The following is a 12,249-nucleotide window of genomic DNA, read 5'->3' as shown; positions in this document are numbered from 1 at the left end:
GCCCTGTGACTTTCTTACTTGTCGTTGTTTGTGTTTGCTTTTACAGTATTTTGTTGATTGGAAACGGATAAATATACTGTTACTCTTCAAAAATATTATTTTATTTTTCCGTTTTCAATTACAGTACTCTCATGTAATGGAATTGGAAACATTTTCTGGCGTCTAAGTTTAAAACAAATATTTCTTAGGATGTTGCCTTGCACTTAATTTTTTATTAAAATCGGCATATCAGCAAAAGCATTGCACATCGACCTTTGGGGCATGGAAAAGGAATCGTGGTTTCCTCGTGCTAAGATTACATAACAGGGCTGACGGACTTTGAACTCATACCATGTGTGCATGATACGTGGAACCGCGTCGGACGAACTTTGTAACGATGAGTTTGGATAATACATTAGTTTTTATCAGCTTATCTTGGTCCTATATAAACGCTGAGCTTTCCCTTACATAGTAGTTCAGAGCGCTGGTGTCGTAGATCTATAACTGTGATACGTATTTTGACGCCGATGATGTTTAAGCTTTTGGGTATCGCGGCGTGTCTCGTTGTTGCTCAGGCGGCGCATTTGAAATGGAGTGACTGTGGTAAGTAACGCACTCGATATTGTTTTGAAAAATATCGTTACCGTTTATTCTGCAGTTGTATTTGTAATGTATATTTTTGAGTCAACATATCATAGGAAAATAAGTGCTCGTCACAAATATAACACGTTACTATATGATATCTCTTGAATGGCGTAAATAATAGTCCTTATTTAAATTAAAGAGTATTTACAATACAAAATGAATACATTGATTGACTTATCAGAATTAAAGATTGGGCTCCTGTGCAGATAATTGCAATCTTCTTCATCATCAACGTCCGGTATGGTTACCACCGAACAAATTCACATGCACCGGAAATGCATACGCCTATGTCGCGTAGGTCAGAAGCGCGTGTAGTCTCACTGCGCCTACCGGGCATTTACTAATGTGCTTATTAGTACAAAAATTGATTTGCCATTTTATGTTTTCACTTGATTTTTATAGGCACGGGAAGAACGGCGCTCACGGTTCACGACATCGACATCAGGCCGAACCCGGTGGTGTTTCCGGGTGAAATGCATTTTGACATTAATATGACAGTGAATCTGAAAATTGACCTGCTCTTCGTCGACATTGAGCTCCATAAGATCACGTCCTTCGGTGAGGCCACGATTCCCTGCATCGGGGACACAAACATCGGAACATGGTATGTTTTTCGTTATATCCGGGGCCTTACGAACGTCAGTCTTTTAAACTATAATTGTCTCCGTTCGCCTGGTTCGATATTATTAGAATAGAAGCAAAAAAGCAACAACAAACCAATGCTTTAAACGGAAAGGACATCTGGTTGCTGAGTAGTTAAGGATCTATAGTTAGCGTTCACTTTCTGGACTGTAAACGCCTTATATAATAGTATGTTGGAATGTCCGTTTATTTATATGCCTCTGCATTTATATTTGTGTTTGTGATTTGATTTTGTGCGCGTTCACGTGCATTTGCATTTTTGTGCGTCATACGTTCGCTTATAAGATTCTTCTCATTTTAATTGACACGTGGTCAGATCGACTTTGCAGATCGTCACCGCCTGTTCTAATAACCGCCAATGACCTTCTATCTGTACGAACCCTGCCTTTTCCTCATCATATGTATTGTATTTAATGTCGGTCTCTGTATTGACAAAGAACGTGCCAGAAGACGGTTTAAACTTAAGTACTCATAAAGCATGAAAATGAATGGTGGCCCAGTAATCAAATCAAACAATGATAGCAAATTCTCATGCCGTTCGTCGATTTCTTAACACAGATAAGAAGCGCGTTTTGTGTCAATCTTAAATTCTCATGTAGATACACGGTTTGCATGGGTCTTTCACGAGTATGTTGCAATTGTCTGATAGAAACGTTAGACAACAATAACTTAATGTATGCGCCAGGCATGGTCATGTTCCTAGAAATATGTGTTAATTACACATGCTTCATATAATACCTCTTCGCTCAGTACAGCTTTCTCTGAGTATTATTTATTTAACTAATTTGTGCTAATATGGTGGGCAAAAATAACTGCATGTCAATTTGCTAAAGCTCACAACCTTAAATTCATAAGCGCATTAAACATTCAACTGCCCGGGCGTTGAGACAATGCACATCATAATAACTGTTTTCTTTTATGGTAGAGGTTATTTCGCTTACGGGTGCGAGATCAAATGTCCGAATCTCTAACGGTGCGTGTTCTGATATGATCGGTTGCCTTTTCCTTAACTAGTTTAATCGAAGGAAACAGATAACCTTTCATAAATAAGTACGCGGTATATAGTTAGAACAGGCCATTAGTCGCGAAGTGTGACAATATACTAAAGATAACACGTCATTGGTTTTTCTTTTTGTCTTTACAGCAAAAACATCGACGCCTGCAATATCTTGCCAAGAATCCGCAACGGTTCCTCAGTGGTGTCAACTGACTTGGGGCTGCAGATCGACAAGCTTCTCCTTACTGCGCTCGGTCACCAAGGCACCTGCCCAATCCAACCGGAAACCATTATCCTGCACAACGAGCGCATCCAACTGCAGCCGATACCAGGCGCTCTTGCGGCCATTGCCAGCGTAAGTACAATTACGTGCTGTACCATTGAGAGCTTCGAATGGCTTATATTCCTTCTTTGTGCAAATTTTTAAAATGACCCTTAAGCTTTCGCGGGACGAATATTATAATTATGTTATCATAAGTATCGCGTATGTTAATTTGATAATTATGTAGAACAGTTAAGGACCTAGAAATTATATTCGGCGCTTTTTGTTGGATAATGCGCATGTTATTCCATTTTTTAAGGATACACGTATTAAAAGAACATAAGTAAAGATATGAACATTACATACATACGCCAAATAATGTATTGCATTGATTATATTTCAATTATTTGGACAATATAAATGTTAAGCTCAAACTAGAAATAACGACTTTATATACAATGTATCATCTTTGACCCCCTAAAAACTTGCTAGATTATTTCATGATTATAGTTTACACAAGAAAAAACCTTCCAAATTTTCAACGTGAATAGATGTCGCCATGATATTATATCCCAATCATCTATTAACTTAAAGCATTTGATAGAACAATCCCCGTTTTATTATCAGGGAGACTACAGGATAACGATGAAGATCAAGGACGACCCCACTTCAGACGACAATATTGGATGTATGACCCTAGAGGCGGGAGTCAGGCGGAAGGATGAACCAATTGTGGGACGCTAGGAAGGCGAGAATGCATTAAAGTGAAAAACACTTTCCTGAGCCATATTAGAGCGATTGAATATATATTTTATTTCATAATTTATTTAAAATAAATCCTGGTGTTTTCTGGTTTTTGTATAAAATATAATATTTGTTTTGCACTATGTCAATTGTATTTATATAATCACAAAATAAAGATAAACATATATATCTGGTTTCTTGTTTATGAAAATTATTGACCGCATTGATTCGTATAGTTTTTGCTCGTGAATACACACATATTGTGTTATATAAAAGATTTAAATTTCAGCATTTTATCATGGCTCTATATATTTTTATATCAATAATAAAGATATCCACACACAATACGGACTTATGATAACGAACAAATACAGATAAGCATGCGCCTACACGTAGAACTGATGTCTCATAATGTGTTGCAGTGATAAGATCCTTGGAAATAACAGTTAAATAAGCGCGTGAAACTCCTCACACGGTGTTATCGTGTGCTGTTTATTGCGTTATTTAGCATGATTTTCATAAACATTTTCATGGATTGGTTCGAAGTCAGCTCTAAATCGGCCAATCATCAAACCCAACCCGATTAAGGTCATTCAGTTAAGTGTTTCAGATTTATGTTTGTACTTTGATTTCTTTGAAAAAGTGTAAATACCCCGGTACTATCTTAATGTCCCGAAAGTTTGAACAGCACCACAAGAATGTTATTGAGGTGTCAATCCTACTCTCGGAATGAATTTACTTGAAAATAACCAATATGGGATGTAGCCTCTGAGAGGAGTTAACGTGTTCAACTGCATGTGTTACTTCCCCTGAGTATCCAGCTGGTCCACAAGCCAGTAAGTTCGCATTCGTTCCTTTCCCTAAAACAAATATAGAATAGAGATAACATTTTACGAGCAACACATAGAGCGTTGTCAAGAATGTAAGTGAACTGAAGTGCCAATCATTAATATTGCAGATGGAAATTTGGTGAAGAGCAGAAATATTAAATATTTAATGGTTCGTTTGTTCGTTGATTCATTTCTTCGTTCTATCATCTTAGATAATATATTCCACAACCAAACTATAAAGTAATGTTCTTCAGAACCATAAAGCAAAACATAAGATTATACACCTGCTCTTATTGTACGATCTGCTGTCAGGTCAAGAAACTAAACTTGTTTGATTTGTCTGCTAATTAGAAATTGTCAAACGTGCTTATAACTCCAATTGACGAATTCGTTATTTAATTGTTGCTCATTACAACGCTTAAATGTCATTTATTAGTAAAAAAAAACAACCGTGGAGAGAAATGTTTTCTTTACTTTACAATTCGCGTTAAAGACCTCGAATAGGCAATGCATGTAAATATGTATGCGATTAAATAGATCAAATACATATTCAAAGGTTATATGTTACCTTGACATCGATTATTCCCCGCTCTTTTATTGTGAACGTGGCAAATGGCAAAAGAAGTCCCATAGTTGCCTCACTAATGTGTATTTTCAGGGCTGTATAGACACAAAGAAAAGTATATAATAAGAGAATTAATAAAATAAGTTGTATAAAGTTGTATAAGTTGAATAAAACTAATTTATGTACTCGTTTGCGAAGCAGCATGAAACATTTAAGACAACCAGCTTGTTTGTATTAAAATTGTTTAGATATATAGAAACATAATTATGTACACATACTAAAAAATTTCATGACACTAAATTCGGAATAAAGTGTATGTGATCGCACACTATTTTCCCATGGGCAGTTACATGCTAACATATCAGTCACTTTCTTGTTCGAAAAAAGAATATAACATCTGCTTATATCAAACGCTTTTTAGTATGCAATTTACGTAGCGAAATCAATAGTTGCAATGCGTGGAAAAATGAAATAATTCATTAATTTTGATGTTAATTATTTTATCTCCTGGATGCAGTGACCGTAACATTTGATTTTCATGTTTGAACGTTAAACACTACATCGCAATCTCCTAGGAAATAGCCTCTAAAAAACAACTTTTCAGTGGATGGAATGATGGCATTCATGTAAAAACGTGAACGAACATAAAACATAAAATTAAGAAATACATGTATAGAAAGAGGGAATACGTGATGTTAGATTATTATACAGGTGAAACAATAATTGATTCTGACTAATAGCGCTAAAACTAGTTATGTTTTTAATAGGCTGATATGATTACTTGCAGTTTGAAACTTGCATAAACAACAAAGGCAATACGATTGCATATTTTGCTTTTCGTTTGAGAGCAATAGTAATAGGAAAAAACGCACGCATCTAGACTACATATAAATCCTGTGCGAAATAATGGAGTGGGGAAATAGAAATGAGACGTGTTGGAAATTAAATCACTTTGATTAATTGGATCGATGTGACGACCGATGTTGAATTTTTAAAACTGTATACAGTTGATCAATCTATTTAAACCGACCTTCTCCGTTGGACTCCATGCGACTGGCGGTGTTCACTGTGTCCCCAAATAGACAGTACCTCGGCATCTTCCGTCCGACCACGCCTGCGCAGACAGGGCCTAGTCGAGAGGTTACACATCACTAAAGAGCTTTATATCATGTTGTTGTAAAAATGAATTTAAGCCGGTCTTACTCTTTCGTTACCGATTTCGCCGTTGACTAGACTTTGTCCTAATTGGCTTAAAGCAAACCAAATGCAAGACGTTCACTATTTGACTAAGAATGTAATTTCTCAATCGTTTTCTTCATTAATCTGTATCAACAACAAAAAATAAGAAACCTGAATGTATTTTGTACGCAATTAAATTTCACATACACAAATAGAACCCGGAAGGCAGTGATGTAAGCTTTATACAAATATCACAAGTAAATTGATTCTTTACATGGCATATTTTCTTGTAGACGAAATCTTTGAAATAAGTACCCAAGCAAATAGCTGAACGCATTAATTCAACCGGAAGATTTGGCTGGACACGTTCATAACACTGAACTTTAATACAAACCTGAGTGTAATCCAATACGCGCCCTTAGCGGTTCTTCCGGTTTATGACGAATCACAAACTGGCGCACACTGTGGACTATGTCCAGAGACATCCGAGCAATCTGTCTCACATGCTCGTTACCGTTGCGTTCAGGGAGGCCGGAGACCACCATGTAAGCGTCGCCGATGGTTTCAACCTGTCAGTGAAGTGTAGCGTTATTGTGTAATGCAATAAAATGTCTACCATAACGTATATCCATTTTAAGCATATATTGATACACCTTTTACCTTACCTTGTATACGTCGTAGTTATCAATAATGGCATCGAAACATGTGTATAGGTCATTAAGCAAATCAACGACCTGAAATAAAAAACAAAAACACTAACAAATATCCAATAACATCATCTGCAGTACTTAAAGTAGACAACCTAAATAGTAGCAATACAAGCAGTGCCTGAATGTTTATTAGCAAGTATTGCTTCTGTGCGTATTTACAGCTGTGCGCTTAAGAACAATGGTAAATAGGTGTTAATCAAGATTTGCATTCGTAGCTAAAAACTTGTCTAGTTAAAGTCGTGTTTGTTTTATCATAATTTAATGCTATTACAAGTATTTAACGTCACCAACATTTCCACCACTACCGTCTGAGGCAAGTTTTATTGAAGGAAGCAATTTATAAACATCATTAAATTAATAAATATCAATAAAAAAATTATCTTAAAAATTAAATCATTAGCCACAAGCTAGTGGACAGAGTAATTTTCTTGAACAAATGAAAACTGTTGTGTTGTGAATATTCTGCATATACATGCGTGTTTGCTGATTTGTTTGAACTGTGGGCTAGTGTTGCACAAGTTTAAACAATTATTTAAAATATTTTTCATATTATGTTAAGTTAACTTAAAAAAATTAAACAGGATGAACAAAGAAACACAAGATTATTGTGAGCAATAGGACCCGAACGTAATATAAGCGCCCCCAAAAAAGTAAATTAATGACACGTACAAATGAACATTGCGTAGTTCTTAAAATTGTTATCTTATATGCGTTTACGCAGGAACAATAAATACAAAACAAAAAAACAACAATTACACAATTATTGAAATAAATGTTAGAATACATTATTTAGAAAATGAAATGTTATCAACGCATGCGATCTCAAATAACTTTCGTTTCTATGTAGTGTTCGAGCGGTATGACATGTTTAATGCATACTTACCTTTTTTATACTAAAGGTTTTTCGGTTAACCGGTTAATAACCGGTTACGGCAAAAGGTTAACCGGTTAATGTTTTTTTGAAACCTCTTGCAACCCTAATTTTTAGTATTTCATGGTCTGCATGTTTAGCTTTTGTTTGTGTAATATGTCCATGTTTTCATTTAAATTATTCGTGTCCATCGCCGCCTGTTATGCCGTCGAAGCTGCCGACCAGCTTCCTCCTGGCGTCTCGACTTTGGACGAGTCTATCCAGCCCCTTAACTTGCCTATATGCTTGGAATCTGTATCTAGGTCTCGGCGCCAAGTGTTTCTGGACCCCCAAGTCATCCTTTTTCCGTGAGGTATTCAGGTTAGATATTTTCTTGTTGTATAGAATGCAGACCTATCAAGGGTGTCGCCAATTAATGTCTTATGTCTCTAAAGGATCTCTTTTTCAACGGGCTCATTTTTTCTTCTCTATAAGTCTTTGTTGATGATCTTGTCTGGCCAGCGGATCCTGATGATCTTTTTGGGGCAGATGTTGATGAAAACCTGTCATTTCTTCATTGTGGTGACTGTTTATCTCCAGGTATCTGCTTCATTGAGTAGCATTGCATACACGGTGGTTTTGATGAGCCTGATCTTGGTGATTCAACTTATGGAAGGTTTGATCGTGCTTTACTGATGCGGGTTCGGATGTCTGTATTCGTTCCTACATGGTTGTCCATGATGCTGCCGAGATAGGCCATTTTTCCACCCCTTTCAAGGCCTCGCATTGGACTGTAATGGGTGTTTTGTTGGATGCTTTGGTTGTGAACACCCTGATCTTCTCTCTGTTGATGGCGAGGCCCAGTCTAGCTGAGCTGTCCGAAACGATATTTGTCGTTTCCTGCATCTGTTGATTGGTGAGAAGAGCCGATTTGTCGGTAAAGTCGAGGCCGTCCAACTTCTTTAAAAGTGTCAATCGAATCCCTATTCGCTCCTTGTCCGTCGACGTCTTTGAAACCCAGGAACAAGACAGGTAAGATTAAGCAGAATTGCTTTACTCTACTAATAACTTCAAATGCGTCGGTGAGCTTTTTGCCATGAACGATGATGGTAGTCATCCCTATAAAAGATGATGTTGTTGGTGATCTTTTTGGCACTCCGTATCGCCTCAGTAGTCTCCAGAGGGACTTTCGGTAAGCGATGGTAAACGCCTTCTCATTGTTGATAAAGTTAGCGTAAAGGGGTGAGGTCATAGCAGCGATTGTTCCGGCATGTTGTGCACTGGTCTTGACGTCAGCCTTTATCGCTTCTGTCGCTGTACTGTCATGTCCTGAAGACTTGCCGTTCAGCATTTGCTTGATCTCTTTCTTCATGGATGCGCAGCACTTGATTGGCTAATTGCTTGTAGTTGACGGTATCGCCGATTGGTTCGCCTGATCTGGCCTGTTGAGATTCTCTCGGTGATCGAGTACAGGTTATGAACTGGTGGGCTGCCACTGCTGCTTCGTTTTTGTTTCTACGTAATCTTATTACGGTTTTGCTTTAACCGATCTTGTTCTGCTGTTGTTTAAACTTGCTTTCTGTTCTCTTTTTTCTTTAATTTTCCCTAGCGTTTCTAATGATTTCCACTCAACGTGGGTGTAAGACTGGGGGGAAAGTACTTCCTCGCCTGTTGAGGTCACAGCTTCGTTCACTTTCTACAACTTCTGCTATATAGTTTCTTCTAGGATTCTGGACCTTGTTGGAAAGAGTAACCTTGAATTTGTCATGCTTCTTGGTGTTTCAGTGTTGTTTTGTAACGAAGGTGTTGTCTAGACCCTGTTCCCAATTCTTTATCAGTCTCAGTTCAATCGGTCGACAAGGAGATGATGGTCCAAAGCAACTTCTGTTTCTCGCCTGACGCCGACATCCTGAACAGAGCGACGAAACTTCCTCACGATGCACAGGTGGTCGATCTGATATTACGTTGACAGGCCTGGTGACACTCAAGTTCCCTCTTGAATCCTTTTTTGTTGGAAAACACTTTCACAGATGACAAGATTATTGTTTGCGCACAGGTCGGCGAATCCCACACCGATTTCATTTATCTTGCCAATCGCTTGCTTTTCCAATGAGCTCCTCATATCCTCAGTTTACACTGCTGATACTGGTCGCCTATTACAATTATGATGATTCTTCTTGGTCTCTCTTGGATGCCATGATGATTGGCAGTCTTTTAAAAAGTTGTCATCCTACGCGTCCACTTCACAAGTACAATTGTATTTAATACCAAAAATGCATGCTTGTGAATGATATTTAAAGCAGACTATTTATTTCTTTTCAGAGGCAAAGAAATGATTTAAGGATTGTATTACGAAAAAGCTTTCTAGTGTTTACTATAGAAGGATTCGTTCCTAACCCGAAATCGTTCCATCGTATGCAATAGCTCAAACCTATTCCGAGTTGACATGTGAAAAGGACACTTTGTGATCAAAGTGTCACTGCATTATGACATTATATCATTCATTGAGGAAGTCGAAAGCATGTTTAAATAAGGACTAAGACAATCATGTGTTGAATTTATTTTGTATACTATGCATATAAAACAATTAAAAAGGGATGACTGAGTAACATGTCCATCATTTAATTATCTTCTATTGATAGAGTGATTATATTAACAAATGCTGTGCGTGTCAAATTTCGTTTAAACAGCTAAACATTTAACGTACATCTCCTATAATTGACGTCTCTTTATATTAATTAGCCCCAATATTATAAATGACGTCACAGTATTAAAACTTTACGTGGCTTTCTAAATTGTACGCGGTATTAATTAGCTCGTAGTACGTTGAAAACAATGGATCTATGAGAAGTTATTTCAGCAACAACAATATAAATAACAATCGTGTGTGTGAATTTCGAAAAGTATTTAGTGCTTCAGAGGTTGATGTTGCATTATGTGCGGTATCACAGTTTGACCCAGCAATCCTGCCCAATTTACTTACAAGTCTTGCGAAAGTGTATACGATTTTGCGGAGGTGTCTTACTTTTGACTTTGACATTAATACCGAATAATGTTCGAAAACTTTACCGTTTAATGATCCGAGTGAATAATTGCTAACATTGCCTTCACTTATGTGAGTTATTTCCTCCAACACAATGGCTCCCGTTTTTAGATGAGTGAAAATCATTCAAATAACCCCTTTTCTCTTGACATGGTTAACTATTGTTTTAATAATAAGTGTTCTGAGCTTGACCCCAAATAGCAAAATTTAAATTTAATTAGATTAGTGTTCATCAAATGAAGCTATGTCTCAGCATAAATCATTTTCCATTCACCTCTTAATTAAAGATAGACCAGTGTATGGAAGGCCATTCTTGTCGTATTCAATAGACCATACTAAAGTACATGATGCCTCTGACAAACAGTTAAATTGTATCAGTATCAGAATTCTTCATGTAGCGGCTTTGAAGTTTTGACGCAGGATTGTTACCTTCATACCCATTTTTTTTTATATTTTGGACCAAATACACAATTCGTATATATAACTCTGTTTTATATTTGCTCACTATATTTTGTTAAATGTGTTCACTTTTCATAAATGAGCCTGGTACAAATCTAAAGAGTGGTGAAATGTTATTGCGAACGAATAACCTCTTTATTTTGGCTAATAAGAGTTACGTTTAACTGACCATGTAATTGTTCGCTTAGGTGAGTTGTCAACTTTAATTGCATGAAATTGCCTTAAATATGTGAAATATTTATACAAGTCCGTTTTTTGAACAGACGCGTTTTAGATGCGATTCTGCTTAATAAATTAAATATGTTTATTATTTAATTCTCAATAAACAAACCATAAATGATACATAAAATATTGCAGTTTAGACACATATATTCATTAAAGAATCTTATACATACATGTACATGTTTTTGTCAGGAGCGTTCATTTGCACTAAGTGCTATCAATAATATGCGATATTCTTATTAATTATGTAAGTTATCTCGTTTTAAATAATGTTATCCTTACGTAATTAAGGTATATTACGTGCCAAATAATTTTAACAGACGCCGAAAATCTGTTTTTCAGAGCTGTTTTCTTTCTATGTATATCTGAATCATCCACATGTTAAGCATTCTTTAAGCGACATTAGTTAGAAATACCTGTCTTTAATATCGATTTACAATTTTACGTATGCATTACCTGGAAGGGCGTACTGTCTGCGGAGATGGTTGTAAAGCCGACGATATCACTGAAGTAGATGGTAACACACTCGAAGGCTTCTGGGTTTACAGAATGTCCCATTCGCAGTTGATCCGCCACACTTCTGCAAACGAAAGGGACGCTCGAATTAAGACATTTGTCATTTTTTTCTGTAGTTATATTTTTGTATTATTTTATTAAACACGTCATGTTGATAGAAATACATCCATAGATTTCAAACACATGTTAACATCTATGTTATTTGTGGTCATGTAACATGTTTATTAATGTTTTTATAATTAATTTTGATTTAAGCTTTATGTATAAACCAATATACTGCACGCTTGAAAGCAATAACACATTTAGGTTTTGATATTTATGAAGGGTTATACTATGGTATTTAAATATTGTAAAAGTACACATACTGTTCAAGAACTGTGTTATATTATTTAGAAACAAACGTCCTTAACAAGGAGGTTTTAGAATATTTAACGTATATAGTAATTCACCTTACGTTTAAGGTCATGATTATTGAAAGGCTTAACAGTGTTTAAGTCAAAATCCGCCGGTTTATATGGTAAATGTCTCAAACACATGTCCAATAAATATCAGACAGTCCTCATCTTGGCGTGACCATATACAACAATTCTTTTAAATGCTTCTCTC

At 36.4% G+C, this 12,249-nt stretch overlaps 2 protein-coding genes across 2 annotated transcripts in view; one reads left to right on the top strand and one right to left on the bottom strand.

Annotated features, from left to right (window-relative positions):
• The first annotated feature begins 416 nt into the window (after nucleotides 1-416).
• Nucleotides 417-3,456, top strand: LOC127858015 (uncharacterized). The gene is made up of 4 exons (XM_052394857.1): nucleotides 417-582; nucleotides 1,027-1,228; nucleotides 2,411-2,618; nucleotides 3,153-3,456. The coding sequence occupies exons 1-4, from the start codon at nucleotides 507-509 to the stop codon at nucleotides 3,267-3,269; spliced, it is 603 nt and encodes a 200-aa protein (XP_052250817.1). The 5' UTR covers nucleotides 417-506; the 3' UTR covers nucleotides 3,270-3,456.
• The window catches only part of LOC127857462 (atrial natriuretic peptide receptor 1-like), a 26,001-nt gene continuing 16,906 nt past the window's right edge, over nucleotides 3,155-12,249 (bottom strand). Inside the window, exons 13-18 of the mRNA XM_052393857.1 lie at nucleotides 11,584-11,707; nucleotides 6,509-6,577; nucleotides 6,238-6,412; nucleotides 5,695-5,793; nucleotides 4,668-4,759; nucleotides 3,155-4,129 (exon numbers count right to left, since the gene is read on the bottom strand). Coding sequence (XP_052249817.1) covers nucleotides 4,070-4,129; nucleotides 4,668-4,759; nucleotides 5,695-5,793; nucleotides 6,238-6,412; nucleotides 6,509-6,577; nucleotides 11,584-11,707 — 619 coding nt within the window. The 3' untranslated portion in view covers nucleotides 3,155-4,069. The remainder of the gene's footprint in view (nucleotides 4,130-4,667; nucleotides 4,760-5,694; nucleotides 5,794-6,237; nucleotides 6,413-6,508; nucleotides 6,578-11,583; nucleotides 11,708-12,249) is intronic.

Source organism: Dreissena polymorpha, chromosome 14 (genome assembly GCF_020536995.1).
Source record: "Dreissena polymorpha isolate Duluth1 chromosome 14, UMN_Dpol_1.0, whole genome shotgun sequence".
NCBI classification, from domain to species: domain Eukaryota; kingdom Metazoa; phylum Mollusca; class Bivalvia; order Myida; family Dreissenidae; genus Dreissena; species Dreissena polymorpha.
Note: the sequence above shows the minus strand (reverse complement) of the source record. Positions and strands in the feature narration are given on the sequence as shown.

Excerpts from the sequence above, each read along its gene's own strand:
- LOC127858015 (XM_052394857.1), top strand. The coding sequence starts at position 507 with ATGATGTTTAAGCTTTTGGGTATCGCGGCGTGTCTCGTTGTTGCTCAG. Across the intron at positions 583-1,026 it reads TTTGAAATGGAGTGACTGTG|GCACGGGAAGAACGGCGCTC; the intron begins GTAAGTAACGCA and ends TGATTTTTATAG. Across the intron at positions 1,229-2,410 it reads GACACAAACATCGGAACATG|CAAAAACATCGACGCCTGCA; the intron begins GTATGTTTTTCG and ends TTGTCTTTACAG.